The sequence below is a fragment of the Scyliorhinus torazame genome, chromosome 8 (assembly GCF_047496885.1).
Source record: "Scyliorhinus torazame isolate Kashiwa2021f chromosome 8, sScyTor2.1, whole genome shotgun sequence".
Lineage (NCBI taxonomy): Eukaryota > Metazoa > Chordata > Chondrichthyes > Carcharhiniformes > Scyliorhinidae > Scyliorhinus > Scyliorhinus torazame.
The window spans coordinates 56,793,014-56,809,056 of NC_092714.1; the positions used below are offsets into that span (position 1 = coordinate 56,793,014).

At 51.4% G+C, this 16,043-nt stretch overlaps 1 protein-coding gene across 1 annotated transcript in view; it reads right to left on the reverse strand.

The window, feature by feature from the left end:
* The window catches only part of tmprss7 (transmembrane serine protease 7), a 155,507-nt gene that overhangs the window by 63,275 nt on the left and 76,189 nt on the right, over positions 1-16,043 (reverse strand). The window contains exons 11-12 of the mRNA XM_072515515.1: positions 12,835-12,941; positions 11,909-12,045 (exon numbers count right to left, since the gene is read on the reverse strand). Of these exons, the coding sequence (XP_072371616.1) occupies positions 11,909-12,045; positions 12,835-12,941 (244 nt within the window). The remainder of the gene's footprint in view (positions 1-11,908; positions 12,046-12,834; positions 12,942-16,043) is intronic.

The window sequence follows — 16,043 nt, forward strand, 5'->3', positions numbered from 1 at the left end:
CTCGCTGTTACCGCCGGGCAGTTGCAGTTTCGACCCAGGATCTGCAGGGCGTTATAAAACTCGTCCAGCGATTCCCCCGGAAATTGCCGTCGTGTGGCGAGCTGGTAGCGAGCAAAAACCTGGTTGGCGGGCCGGATGTAGATATCCTTCAGCGCAGCGATGGCACCAGTGAAACCGTCCTCGTCCTCGATAAGGGAGTAGACGTCAGGACTCACCCTGGAATAGAGGACCTGCATCTTTTGTTCGTCTGTCGGTGTGCCGGGGGCCGTTCGGAGGTAGCCCTCGAAACATGCCAGCCAGTGCTTGAAAATAGATGTCGCGTTAGCTGCTTGGGGTGCGATGCGTAGGCACTCCGGGGTGATTCGGAGCTCCATGTTCCCACGTCGTTTTCTTCAATTTAAATTCTGCTTAATAAATTGTAGCACCGTCAATATGACGTGAGGCAGGTTGAGGTAATGTCAATTGAAGGCTTTATTAAGCAGAACTTTATCCCCAGCAGTGTGGTTACAGAATGCAGCTGCTGAGGGAAATGGAGGGAAAAGCTGGGTTCTTATACCGGCATTTCTGGGTGGAGTCCAGTAGGTGGCAGATCCTATCAGGACCTGGCATCCCTCCACCAATAGCCTGTCGACATGTGGTGTAATGTATTACCACAGAGTGGTAAACTGCAGGGGGTGCGAGTGGTACTGGTGAATGTATACGCCCCGAATTAGGACGATGCCGGATTCATGAGGCGCATGTTGGGTCGGATTCCGGATCTGGAGACTGTGAGCTTGATAATGGACGGGAGAGGGGGGGGGTTCAACACGGTGTTGGACCCAGCATTGGATCGCTCCAGGTCCATGACGGGTAAAAGGCCGGCGGCAGCCAAGGTGCTTAGGGGGTTTATGGACCAGATGGGGGGGAGTGGACCCATGGAGGTTTGCCAGGCCGGGGGCCAGGGAATCTTCCTTTTTTTCCCTCGTCCATATAGCCTACTACCGGATAGATTTCTTCATTATGAGTATGGCACTAATCCCGAGAGTGGAGGGCACGGAATGTTCGGCCATAGCTATCTCAGGTCATGCCCCGCATTGGGTGGAGCTGGAGTTGGGGGAGGAGAGGGACCAGCGCACGCTGTGGTGCCTCGATGTGGGACTGTTGGCGGATAAGGAGGTGAGCGGGCAGATCCGGGGGTGTACTGAAAGATATTTAGAGGCTAACGACAATGGGGAGGTGCAGGTGGGGGTGGTCTGGGAGGCGCTGAACGCGGTGGTCAGGGGAGAGCTAATCTCCGCTAGGGCCCATAAGGAGAGGAAGGAGAGGAGAGAGATGGTGAGATTGGTGGGGGAGATATTAAGGGTGGATAGGAGGTATGCAGAGGTCCCCGAGGAGGAATTAATCAAGGAGCGACAAAGCCTCCAGGCCGAATTCGACCTGTTGACTACCAGGAAGGCAGAGGTGCAGTGGAGGAAAGCACAAGGGGCGGTGTACGAATATGGGGAGAAGGCGAGCCGGATGTTGGCATATCAGCTTTGAAAGCGGGAGGCAGCGAGGGAGATTGGGGAGTTAGGGATAGAAGGGGGAACACGGTGCGGAGTGCGATGGGAATAAATGGGGTATTCAGGGACTTTTATGAGGAGCTGTATAGGTCTGAGCCCCCGACAGGGGAGGGGAGGATGCGCCTATTTTTCGATCGACTGAGGTTTCCGAGGGTGGAGGAGGAGCAGGTGGTTGGGCTAGGGGCACCGATTGGGCTGGAGGAGCTTGTTAAGGGGTTGGGGCACATACAGGCAGGGAATGCCCCGGGGCCCGATGGGTTCTCGGTGGAATTCTACCGGAAGTACATGGACCTGTTGGGCCCTCTATTAGTGAGGACTTTCAATGAGGTGAGGGAGGGGGGGGCCCTGCCCCCGACAATGTCCAGGGCGCTGATCTCGCTGATCCTGAAGCGGGACACCTATTACGACACCCATTACAGTGTGGGTCGTACAGGCCGATCTCGCTCCTCAACGTCGACGCAAAGTTGTTGGCGAAGATGCTGGCTACCAGAATTGAGGACTGTGTCCCGGGGGTGATTCACGAGGCCCAGACGGGATTTGTGTGGGATAGGCAGTTGAACACCAATGTGCGGAGGCTCCTCAACGTAATTATGATGCCTGCAATGGAGGGGGAAGCGGAGGTAGTGGCGGCTATGGATGCGGAGAAGGCCTTCGATAGGGTGGAGTGGGAGTATCTTTGGGAAGTGCTGAGGAGGTTTGGGTTCGGGGAGGGGTTCATCAGTTGGGTCAGGCTACTGTAAGAAGCCCCGGTGGCGAGTGTGGCCATGAACCGGCGGTGGTCAGAATACTTTTGGCTGTACCGGGGAACGAGGCAGGGGTGTCCCCTATCCCCCTTGTTGTTCGCATTGGCAATTGAGCCTTTGGCCATGGCACTGAGGGAGTCCAGGAACTGGAGGGGACTGGTTCGGGGGGGGAGAGGAGCACCGGATATCGCTGTATGTCGATGACCTGTTATTGTATGTGGCGGACCCAGTGGAGGGGATGCCGGAGGTTATGCGGGTCCTCCGGGAGTTCAGGGACTTTTCCGGATATAAGCTTAACGTAGGGAAGAGTGAGCTCTTTGTGATACACCCAGGGGACCCAATGGATGGGGGTTTCTGAGCTGGCAAGTGTGGCAGGAATTAAAAGAATGGGGGACTTGTTTATAGATGGGACGTTTGTGAGCCTTGGGGCTCTGGAGGAGAAATTTGGGCTGCCCCCCAGAAACGCCTTCAGGTACATGCAGGTGAGGGCATTCGTGAGACGGCAGGTGAGGGAATTCCCGCTGCTGCCAGCATGTAGGATTCAAGATAGGGTGCTCTCGGGGTATGGGTTGGAGAAGGCAAGGTCTCGGCGGTCTATCAGAAGATGCAGGAAGAAGAGGAGACCTCGATGGAGGAGCTAAAGGATGAATGGGAGAAGGAGCTTGGGGAGGAGATAGATGAGGGTCTGTGGGCTGATGCCCTGGGTAGGGTTTTTTGGGGTAGAGGACAGGTGTGTGAGGTGCTCGGGGAGCCCAGCAAACCATGCCCATATGTTCTAGGCGTGTCCGGCGTTGGATGGGTTTTGGAGGGGCTTTGCGAGGACGATGTCTAAGGTGGTGAACACCCAGGTCAAGCCGAGCAGGGGGGTAGCATTATTTGGGGTACCGGACGAGCCGGGAGTGCAGGAGGCGAAAGAGGCCGGTATTCTGGCCTTTGCGTCCCTGATAGCCCAGCGGAGGATTCTGCTACCATGGAAGGATGCGAAGACCCCAAGCGTAGAAGCCTGGATCAGCGACATGGCAGGGTTAATTAAATTGGAGAGGGTAAAGTTTGCCTTGCGAGGGTCTGTGCAAGGGTTCTTCAGGCGGTGGCAACCGTTCCTAGACTTTCTAGCGGAACGTTAGGAGGTGGTCAGCAGCAGCAGCAACCCGGGGGGGGGGGGGGGGTTTCGGGTATGTGTTTAATATTGTTTCATGGGAGGGTTTGTACATTGGGGGAATTCGCGATATAAGTGTACAATGTTGATCTGTGTGTTTTATGCTTTTCGTTTTTCTGTAAGGGGGGTGTTTTGTCGAAAATTTGCTAAAATTGAATAAAAATATATTGTTTTTAAAATAATGGATAGGGCGGGTCAGGCTCATGGGGCAGGGCCCGGTGGTATGATGATGGTGGATTAGAAGGGTGGGGGGGGTGCGAGACCCCCAGTTAGGATAGTCACGTTGTACGTGAGGGGGTTAGGAGGTCCGGTCAAGAGGTCAAGGGTGCTTGCGCATCTTAAAAGTTTGAAAGCCGATGTAGCAATGCTGCAGGAGACTCACTTGAGGATGAAGGACCAGGTGAGACTTAAAAAGGGCTGGGTTAGTCAGGTGTTTCACTCTGGATTTGACGGAAGGGCTCGAAGGGTAACGGTAATGGTCAGCAAAAGAGTACGCTTCCAGATGGAGAAGGTGGTGGCAGATCAGGCGGGTAGATATGTGATTGTGACAGGGGCGCTGGGGGGAGGTTTAGTGGCGCTGTTAAGTGTATACAGTCCCAATTGGGACAATGTGGGATTCACAAAGAAGGTGTTTGGGACCATCCCCGACTTGGACACACACGAACTGATAGTGGGGGGGGAACTGGAACTTGGTGAAGGAGCCAACGTTGGACAGGTCACGGCCGCGCTCGCTGGTCCCATCAGGGGGGGGCGAAGGCGCTGGCTGGGCTAATGGTGGAAATGGGAGGGGTGGACCCTTGGAGGTTCCTGCACCCAAGGGAACGGGAGTACTCGTTTTTCTCAGCAGTCCATAAGGTATACTCGCAGATCGACTTTTTCGTGGTGGGGAAGGCTTTGCTGGCTGGGGTTAAGGGGTCAGAATACTCGGCAATTGCAGTGTCAGATCATGCTCCGCATTGGGTGGATATGGTACTGGAGAAGGGGGTAGCCATCGGCCGGGGTGGAAATTAGATGTGGGACTTTTGGGGGACTGAGGGTTCCGTGACAAAATTGAAAAGGTATTTGAGGAATATGTAGGTTTCAACTGTACGGATGAGGTGTCGAAGGCAGTTGTCTGGGAGGCTCTAAAGGCGGTGGTGAGAGGTGAGGTGATCTCATTTAAGGCTAGGGTGGACAAAGAGGAGAGGTTGGAGCGGCAGAGGATAATAGATGGAGGTAGTTAGGAGTTCTGCAGAAGATGGGGACCCAGCGAAGTTGGAAAAGTGGAAGTAACTACAGGCGAGCTTTGACCGACTATCTACCAGGAAGGCGGTGCGCCAACTGAGACGGGTAAGGGGTGCAGTTTACAAACATGGAGATAAGGCGGGGCATATGTTAGCAGGTCAGCTCCGGAGGGAGGCAGCAGTAAGGGAAATTGTTCAGGTGAGGGACAGGGCAGGAAAGTTGGTGGTGGATCCGGATCTGATTAACAAAGACTTTGAGGAATTTTATGAGAGGTTGGAGTACCCAAGGTTAGGGGAGGGGTACATTAGAAGGAGCGATAGTGGAGCAGGAGATAAAGGATTCGATTGGGAGGATGCAGTCGGGGAAGATGGCAGGGCCGGTTGGGTTTCCATGGAATATCATAAGAAATTCAAGGATAAGCTGGCACCCCTGATGGTGGGGATGTTTGAAGATGCGATAGGGAAGAGGGTGTTGCCACAAACTTTGAGCAGGCATCGATTTCCCTGTTGCTAAAAAAAGATAAGGACTCGAGGGAGTGTGGGTCGTATAGGCCCATATCACTTCTGAATGTGGACGCAAAAGTATGGGCGAAGGTACTGACGGGTAGGCTGGAGGAGTGCCTCCCGAAGATGATAGGTGAAGATCAGATGGGGTTCGTGAGAGGGAGGCAGCTCTTTTCGAACATTAGGAGGGTATTGAACGTGGTTATAGCACCGGCGGAGGGGAAGGCAACAGAGTTGGTTGTGGCATTGGACGCTGAGAAGGCGTTTGACCAGGTAGAATGGGGGTACTTGATGGCAGTTCTGGAGCGGTTGGGATTGGACCAAGATTAGTGAACTGGGTAAAGCTACTATATAAGGAGCCGAGGGCGAGTGTCCGCACAGACAACATCAGCTCGAGATACTTTTCTCTCCACCGTGGGACTAGGCAGGGATGTCCTATATCCCCCCTGCTGTTTGCAGTCGCGATTGAGCCGTTGGCCATCGCATGAAGAAGTTCGGGGGTTTGGTATGCCAATGACTTGCTGTTATACGTATCGGAACCGAGTGTGTCGATAGGGGGAATATTGGAGCTGCTTCGAGTGTTTGGATCTTTCTCGGGGTACAAACTAAATCTAGACAAGAGTAAGTATTTTGTGGTGTCTCAGCCGGGGGTGGGGGCAGAGGTGGGGGGCTGCCATTCCGTAGGGCAGGGACTCACTTTAGGTACCTGGGGGTGCAGGTTGCCCGGGAGTGGGGAGGGCTCCACAGGTACAACATTTCTAGTTTGGTGGGGAGATTGAAAGCTGATCTGGCAAGGTGGGATGGTCTCCGTCTGTCACTAGCGGGCCGGGTACAGGCGGTTAAAATGAACGTGTTGCCGCGATTTCTGTTTGTTTTGCAATGCTTGACGATTTTCCTGCCAAAGGATTTCTCAGAGAGATTGAGGGAAGGATTACTTTGTTCTTATGGGGAGGGAAGGTGGCCAGAGTGAGAAAGGTGCTGCTACAGAGGGGAAGGCAGGCAGGGGGTTTGGGTCTTCCGAACCTGATGTATTACGACTGGGCGGCGAATGTGGAGAAGGTGCGTAGCTGGGTCAGAGGGGTTGATTCCCATTGGGTCAGAATGGAGGAGAGTTTGTGCAAGGGGTCGGGATTGAAAGCACTAGCAACAGCGCCGCTCCCGATGGCCCCGGGGAAATACTCAGGGAGTCTGGTAATAATAGCTTCATTGAGGATTTGGAGGCAGTTTCGCCAACACTTCGGGTTGGGGGCAGGATCAAGGGAAATGCCGATTTGGGGGAACCACAGATTTGAGCCAGGGACGTGGGATGGAAATTTTCGGAAATGGGAGGAGAAGGGGATTAAGACACTAAAAGATTTGTTTCTTAGGGGTCGGTTTGCAGGATTGAAGGAGCTGGAAGCGAAGTATGGGCTGGAGCAGGGGGAAATGTTTAGATACATGCAGGTTCGAGATTTTGCCAGAAAAGAGATACAGAGTTTCCCGGTGGAGCCGGCCTCCCCGTTCTGGAGGAGGTGCTGACGACAGGGGGACTGGAGAAGGGGGCAGTGTCGGCGATTTATGGAGCTATTTTGGAAGAGGAGAAGGCACCACTGGAAAGGATCAAAGCAAAGTGGAAGGAAGAGTTGGGAGAGGATATGGAGGAGGGGTTCTCGTGTGGGGTGCGAGAGTGAACGCCTCCATCTCGTGCGTGAAATTGGGGCTGATGCAGCTGAAGGTGGTTTACAGACCACACCTCACGAGGGCGAGGATGAGCCGATTCTTTGAAGAAGTAGAGAATGTGTGTGAACGTTGCGGGGGGGGGGGGCGGGGGGTGCTAATCACATTCATATGTTTTGGTCCTGTCCAAAGCTAGAGGATTACTGGAAGGAGGTTTTTAGGGTAATTTCTAAAGTAGTGCACGTGAAACTGGACCTGGGCTCCCGGGAGGCCATATTCGGGGTGTCGGACCAGCCAGGGTTGGAAACGGGTGCGGAGGCAGATGTTGTAGCCTTCGCCTCGTTGATCGCCCAAAGGCGGATCCTGTCACCCAAGTCACGTCGTAGCTGCGCTTTTCTTAAAAGGTGGTTTACTCGGTTACTCCAAAAGGAGCTGTCCTAGTGCTTTCAAAAAAGTTGGTGGAAGGCTGATCTTGTCAATATTTGGATCTTTGCGATGTTTATGGCCATCGATCTCTGCAAGCCTGAACCTGTGAAGGGCCAGCTGTACACTATAGCTTTTCAACTGCTGCCAGAGCAGCCAGGCCCAGCTGGCACCACGATGGGTAATCATTGAGAGGTGGAAAGGGAGTAGATGTGCTAGACGTCCTGAGAGAGCCGACACATATGTCACCCTCACCGCACCACTGCCACTCCCATTGTACCATGACTCATCAATCACGCTGGTCTGCAGGAGAACAGAATATAGGGCATGAATTTTATTTTTTCATAGGATGTGGGCATCAATGACAAGGCCAGCATTTGTTGTCCATCCCTAATTGCCCTTGTATTGCATGGTCTGCTCAGCTAGACACATTACCATGGGCCTGGACCCACATGTAGGCCAGACAAGATAAGGATGGCAGATTTCCTTCCCTGAAGGATAGTAGCGAACCAGATGTGTTTTTAAAACAATCAATGATAGATGTCATGGCCGCCATGACTGAGACCAGCTGCCATAGTGGGATTTAACCCATGCCCCCAGTGCATGAACATTATCCTCTGGAATGCAAGCCTAGTGATGTAACCACCCACCCCTGCCTATCTTGAATGTTCCTATTCATGTGGATGCCACTCTTTCCAAGTCAAAATCCAGAATCTGGGTGGCAGCTATTTGAGCTGCTAGCAAAGTTGTAGAGGCACGTAAAAGAAGTTACATGCTCCAAGTTCACTGATTCCATATAGGATGGAAGCAGATTTGTCCATAATTTCAGCAATTCCTTTATTGCCTTGCAATACCTCATATTGTGGGAACTCCATTTGTGTTGCAAGGATTTCTCTTTTTGAGGCCGAGCCCCTGAAGATTGCAGTTCTGTTTTACCAGAGCAGAGCCGGGAGATGGGATTGCCTTCCAATGAGCCAACTGCTGGGCCTTCTCTGCCACTACTACCTGCTGCTGCTCACTTGTGCTGGTTGCTTCACCAAATGCAGACCCCCCCAACTCATTGCCCAAGGCATGTGTGGTGTCAATGTCTCTGCTGGTGGATTAAAGGGTATACCTATGACTGCATCCTTGTGAGGATTGTGTTTGTCTGTGGTGTCTTCTTCAAGATCCTGCTGCTGAGAAGAAGCTAGAGGAAAGGGAAAGAGGACACGAGTAAGTAGGGAACTAACAGGTTTCTCAATAGCAGATGACAGGCTTCAAAATGCAGCTTCCAGTTATCAATCTGACTGAATGCCCAACTTTATGAAATACAGGAAGAGGTAAAAATAATGGGCAGATGTGGTGCTCAAAAAAACCACTCGCCTTGCTATCTCCAATTTTCACTGCGCCGGAACGATTACTGATTGCCAGTGTTCCACTCTGATGGCTGATATGATGATGTATGTTCCTTCCCGATCTCATTTTTGATCTTTATATTTTGTACCTTTTCTCATTCAGAAGTTTAGGGTGAATGTGATTGGCTACTGAAAAGAAAAATGCCAGTGTAGAGTGTCTGTATATAGTGAATATGCAAGTTGTAAGCAGAATGTAAGCTTTTCAATGAATCGCAAGGACTGGGGGAAGGTAAGAAAAGTGTCCCAAGTACAGTTCCAGACGCTGAAATTGCTCCTGCATAAGGGCAGGATGCTGTTATAAAAGCTGGTCTGAAGGCATCAAGCAGGAGGAGGTAGGCGTGCTTTTGGACTGAGAATGAGGAATAATCCAGTGTAAGCCTTCACCACTGACTGCCCCAAAAATTCCAATCCTTTTTTATTCTTCCATGGGGGCATCGACGGCTAGATCATCATTTATTGCCCATCCATAATTGCTCTTGGGAAGATGGTGACATGCTGCTTTCTTGAACCGCTGCGTGTATCTGGTGTGTAGGTACAGCCACAGTGCTGTTAGGGAGGGAGTTGCAGGATTTTAACCCAGCGACAATGAAGGAACGGCGATATATTTCCAAGTCAGGAGGGTGTGTGGGTTGATGGGAAACTTGCAGCTTGATGTCCTGTTCCCATGTACCTACTGCCTGTATCCTTCTAGGTGGGTGGTAGGGGGTACACAAGTTTAGAAGATGATGTCAAGGTGAGTTGCTGCAGTGCAGCTTGTAGTTAGCACCACTGTGCATCACTGGTGGAAGAAGTGATTGTTTCAGTTGGTGGTTGGGGTGCCAATCAAGTCGACTGCTTTGGTTTGGATGCTGTTAAGCTTATTGACTGCTGTTAGAGCTGCATTCGCCCAGCAAGTGTTCAGCATTCCACCACATTCCCGACTTGTGTATTGTAGATGGTGGACAGGCTTTGGGGAGTCAAGAGATGAATTATTCTCCTCAGAATTCCCAGCCTTTGACCGGCCCTTGTCATCACAGTATTTATGTGGCTGATCCAATTCAGTTTCTGATTAATAGTAATTCCCAGAATGTCAAAGGTGGAGAGTTCAGCGATGCTTTGAATGTCAAGGGGAGAATGATTAGATTCTCTGTTGCTGGAGATGGTGGTGGGCTGCCATTTGTATGACTCGAATGTTACTTACCACTCATCAACCCAAGCCCGAACCTTGTCCAGGTCTTGCTGCACATTGGCATGGACTGCATCAGTATCTAAGGAGTTGCAAATGGCACTGAAAGTTGTGTAACCATCAGCGAGCATCCCCACTTCTAAACCTATGATGGAAGAACGGGCAGGTACGTGTCTGTGGCTGTGCAAAAACATCCTCTTTTTATGCAGCAGAGTCTCATGTTGAGACAAGCAGAGAGTGAATATTGCCAGCAAAATCACAACCGCTTTTCACATCGCGGGCTAAAGACACACTCCATGAGGTCAGTCATTAGCTCAATGACTTTTGGCTTTTTTCAATCATTTTTAATTGTCAAACAAATATTTCACTTTTAAAAACAGTTCTAAAGATGTTAAAAGTTTTACTGACATTTGCCCCTCAATATTAATGGCACCTGGCAACCCCATCATGCCAGCACCTCTCCCCTTGTTCCCCACTCCAACCCCCGAGTCCCCAGGACCCCTGGCAGCCCCGCTACTCTCCATGCCACTGCCGCTCCCTGGCTTCTTCCACTCTTCACCTTGCCTCACCCCAGCTCCTCTCCCATCACCCATTATTGCACTTGTGGCTCCTCCCCTTCCCAAGACGTCCCTGTCTCCCCCATCTCCTCAGTTTCATCCCAGAAGATGGGAGATGGGCCTGAGCATCCCATCATCTTTGCCTCAGAAACCCTTTCAGAAGCCGGATAGAACTATGCCCAAATCGAGGAGGAGGGCTTAGCAGTTATATATGGTGTGAAGAAATTCCACCAATATGTGTATGGGTGGTGATTTGACAAAGTCATCAACCATAAGCCATAACTGGAACTTTTAAGGGAAGACAGGCCGATACTGCAAATAGCCACGGTTAAAGTCTATCATTGGGCCTTGCTACTCAATTATGTGGCCTACAATTATGCCTTTCAGTACCAGCCCGGCACACAGATTGCCAATGCAGATGCATTAAGCCAACTCCCCCCCACCACCCCCCCCCACCCCCCCGCTGTCCCACTGCCACCAGTATCCCAGGAGATCATATTGACTTTGATCCCATCCTATTGAAGGTGAAGAGAATGATACAGACTGGATGGCACTATGAGAAACTATGATTCAGGATGAGTTAACCTGTGAGGAATGTGTGAGTGTGTGGGGATCACAAGTAGTTGTTCTGCCTCCAGCCTGGGACCCCTCCTACAGGAGCTGTATATCACACATCCAAGGCAGACAAGGATGAAGATGCTGGCACGCAGCTACGTCTGCTGGCCAGGTATAGATAAAACCATTGAAGAATTGGTGCAACAATGCTATTCTGTCAAGCGCAGTAGTTCCTGCTGCAGTCTGCCAAGGGGCTGTTTAGCACAGGGCTAAATCGCTGGCTTTGCTAGCAGACCAAGGCAGGCCAGCAGCACGGTTCAATTCCCGTAACAGCCTCCCTGAACAGGTGGCGGAATGTGGCGACTAGGGGCTTTTCACAGTAACTTCATTTGAAGCCTACTTGTGACAATAAGCAATTTTCATTCATTTCATTTTCATTTCAATTCATTATAAGCTGTCACCTCGAGTGGAATCCATTGATAACCTTAAGCACATAATTGTATTGGGATATATTTCTTCATATTTTCTATACTTTCAATGTTGAATTCTCTGCAATTAAAATCTCCATTTCAATTATATCTCTTGCTCCCTTCTTTTCTTTCACAGTAGCCACAATGGTGCAAAAGATAATGAACAAACCATTATGATGTCATTCTGTGGTGGGTCAGTAGGTTACGAGGCTAACACCATCCCATTTCTGATTTCCCTCCACACTGATATCAAGAAACACTACTTTTGGAAATCTAAATGGAAACTGGGGGAAAAAAAACTTTCAAATAGCATAGAAAAACTGAAGTGATACAGTGGCCCAATGTAACACATGGCCATTGGGTTAAATAGAAACCAAATTCTTATTCTACCATGCTGCCATGTGTGCAGTTCCTGACATTCTTAGCTTTGCTCAGTCAGATATTGTGAGCAACCACTCAGTTATTCTACAGTTGCAGAAGTACATAAACACATTTAAAATAATGAATGCAAAGATCCTTACGCTGGCTGATGTTGTAACTGCTGTATTCGGCTAGAAATGCCTTGTCAGATTGTTTCCCACTGCACTGGAACATTATATTGACCAGGAAATTAGCAATGTGGAACACCGTCTGATGATCTATTTGATAGCCACAGTACCTAAATGAAAAGAATACCACATAATGACAATGTTGAATATTGGAGCTGATTTCAGACTGAGAAAAATATGTTTTGATTAGTAAAGTATTAATCTTTTCCTCAAAATACTGAGTATTTATTCGAAGAGGAGGGTCTGCTTTCATCTTAACTGAAAGAACCTAAATAGTTGGAACTAGTTTTGACATCCTGAGGAAACCCACGCAGACACGGGGAGAACGTGCAGACTCCGCACAGACAGTGACCCAGCGGGGAATCGAACCTGGGACCCTGGTGCTGTGAAGCCACAGTGCTATCCACTTGTGCTACCGTGCTGCCCACTGTGCACACCATCGGGAAATCCGCAGGAGTGAGTGCGCTGCCGGCGAAACGGAGAATCCTGCCGACGGAGAATCCAGCCCACAATCGTTGATTTTGAAACAGGGGAAGTTTTTTTTTTAATTCAAAAAGTAAAATACCCACAAACATAGGCCTTGTTTGCCTCCTCTACCACCACAAGGTGGATGCATCTGAGACGATTTTGTCTCATTCCGATACTACCAAGAGTAGATTTGCCAACGATTGCGGATCTACCCCAATTTCTTCTCCTGAAATCTATTTGACCATCAATAGGTGTGCAAATGTCCTTCTACCAAGTGGCTTCATAATGTATTTCTTATAAGAATTGAATGCTTTTTGCTGATGAGCTATGCATAATAAATGGCGATGGAAAAGGCCAAAACAAAATACATTAAATGATAACTCTTTTACAAAGATGCAAAATAAGCAATTTTTAAAAATTCCAATCCTTACATTTTTTCATTTATTTTCCACCAGCCGTGATCACATCTTTCAAGTCTCTTTTCCTTCACGGTGTAGTTATGAAATTTCAATGCTAATCCAAAAGAAGGCTTGGGCATCTGATAAACACACAACACAATTGTTCATCAACCTAATTTTTGGGATAGTAGAACCTCTTTTTAAATTTATATTTGCTTTACCTTTTCTTTTCATTTTAATCCTCCAACTAGAAGTTCAGGATAGGTGGCTCACAGATTATTTATATCTATAGGCATAGTTTGTTATCAGGCTTATGCTGAAATATTTTTCTTCTAGCAAGCCCCCAAAATCCCATCACTTTCACCTACAGAGAGTCCTATCTCGGTGAAGTGAATAGTCCATCTAGTGATCCAGCCAAAACATGACTATACTTCTTCCAGGTAACTGCAATGACAGCCATATCTGTCTGGAGACCCAACTGCATCTCGTAGGACTCATCTAACCTGGGAGGGCTTCAGAAACACAAGGAAATGGAAAGAAAAACGGCTTAAAAGCAGCAGATTCCAAAAATGTCCTCACTGAGAAAAATTCCCAGGTTATTTTTGTAACAGAGTCATCAATTGCGATAAATTGACCCTTACCGTTTTTTCTAGCCTCCTCATGCCCTCATCAAAATCTTGATTTTTCAGTTTACTCTTCATATCAGATAACAGGCCAAATAAAGCCTTGAATTGTAGGAAAGAAAATCCTGTGGCAACCCTTTCAAAAGTCAACAAATATATCGTGAAGCTGTGGAAGAGCCACCGTCTACCTTTACAACAGGGAAGGTGCAGTATGGTCATATTCAGTAAACAAATTTGCCAATTTTCAGAGTTCTAGACAACATTTGCCTTTGGAGTTGGGTTTCAGTTAAGAAAAGTCCAGTCTTCTTGGGCGAAATTCTCCGTTATCGGCGGAAACTCCGCCGATCGGCGCAAAAAACGGCGCAAATCCCACTTGCGTCACGTCATAAAAATGGGCCGATAGTCTGCGGCCCGAAATGGGCTAGCAGCGACGTAACGGGATCCGCGCTTGCGCAGTGGTTCACGCCGTGCAGCGTCATACGCGCTGCACGGCGTGACGGCTCATAAGGCCGCGCAGCTCCCCCCACCCGACCGGAACAGCCGACCGCAACACCCGACTTGATGGCTGGCCGTCGCTCAGCCCCGAGGTTCGAGTCACGCGATGTGGAGGCGCTCCTGGATGCGGTGGAGCAGAGGAGGGACGCCCTGTATCCCGGGCACGGCCGCAGAGTTGCCCCACGCCACAGCCGGCGTCTGTGGAGGGAGGTGGCAGAGGCCGTCACCGCTGTGGCCCTAACACCACGGACAGGCACCCAGTGCCACAAGAAGGTGAACGACCTCGTCAGAGCAGGCAGGGTGAGCCTCCCCCATATCCCCCATATCCCCTCTCCCCCAAATCCCCCCCTCCCCCATATCCCCCCTCCCCCATATCCCCCATATCCCCCATATCCCCCATATCCCCCCTCCCCCATATCCCCCATATCCCCCCTCCCCCATATCCCCCATATCCCCCATATCCCCCCTCCCCCATATCCCCCATACTCCCCCCTCCCCCATATCCCCCCACCCCATATCCCCCCTCCCCCATATCCCCCATATTCCCCCCTCCCCCATATCCCCCTCCCCCATATCCCCCCTCCCCCATATCCCCCCTCCCCCATATCCCCCCTCCCCCATATCCCCCATATCCCCCCTCCCCCATATCCCCCTCCCCCATATCCCCCATATCCCCCCTCCCCCATATCCCCCATATCCCCCCTCCCCCATATCCCCCATATTCCCCCTCCCCCATATCCCCCCTCCCCATATCCCCATATCCCCCCTCCCCCATATCCCCCATATTCCCCCCTCCCCCATATCCCCCCTCCCCCATATCCCCCCTCCCCCATATCCCCCATATCCCCCCTCCCCCATATTCCCCATATCCCCCCTCCCCCATATCCCCCCCTCCCCCATATCCCCCATATCCCCCCTCCCCCATATCCCCCCTCCACCATATCCCCCATATTCCCCCTCCCCCATATCCCCCATATCCCCCTCCCCCATATCCCCCATACCCCCCCTCCCCCATATCCCCCCTCCCCCATATCCCCCATATCCCCCCCTCCCCCATATCCCCCATATCTCCAAGTGAATCCAGCCCTAACCTTAACCTCTGCAATGCACGCGCAACCGATGGCGTGCATTCATATACCTGCCTAACACTGTTGCCTTTTACCCCTGCCACCACCCCCCCCCCCCACAGGAGAAGCGCGCACACAACACCAGGGAGCATGTGAGGACTGGAGGAGGGCCCGCTGATGAGAGGCCACTGACCGTACACGAGGAAAGGGCCCTGGAACTGGCTGGCGGACCTGAGGACTGGGAGGTTGCTGATGCAGAGGTCGGGGCCCCACGAGCAAGTGAGCCACCAACAGCCCGTCCCCATATCCCCCTCCCCTATATCCCCCTCTCCCGTATCACCTGATCACTGCCTGATGTCTAACCATGCATGCTTCATTGTGTATCGCAGGACCAAACGTCCAGGCACCCATCCCCGCAGATGCAGACCGCCCGCAGGATGCCCCTCGGAGACCACGGGAGACGGAGAGACCCGGACCCTCCAGCATGCGACGCCCGCAGGATGCCTCTCGCACACCACGGGAGACGGAGAGACCTGGAGCAACAGGGAGACGACACCCCCGTCACGTGCGGGAGCGACCACCCAGCGATGAGGGGGGCAGCCACAGGCCCCCGTCACATCCGAGCCAGGACACCACTACCCAGGACACCACTATCCAGGACACCCCTACCCGGGACACCACTACCCAGGACACCCCTACCCGGGACACCACTACCCGGGACAGCACTACCCGGGACAGCACTACCCGGGACAGCACTACCCAGGACACCCCTACCCGGGAAGACGAAATACCGGACAGTGACTCAGAGTGGATGGGTGGAGACGAACCCCCACCCCAAAGTGCCATGGACTCAGAGTGGGACGAAGAGCACGACACAACGCCACTGCTGTCACCAACACCCTCCACCATCGCAGAAACACTCACCACGGTTGGGCACTTTAGTGATGAGGCGTCTGGTACACTCACTGGTGCGCACAACACAGCCGTCCCGGTACAGCAGGTGGAGGTAGGAGCAGCAGAGGGACCGGGCGGTCGGAGGGCAGCCCAGGCCAAGCGA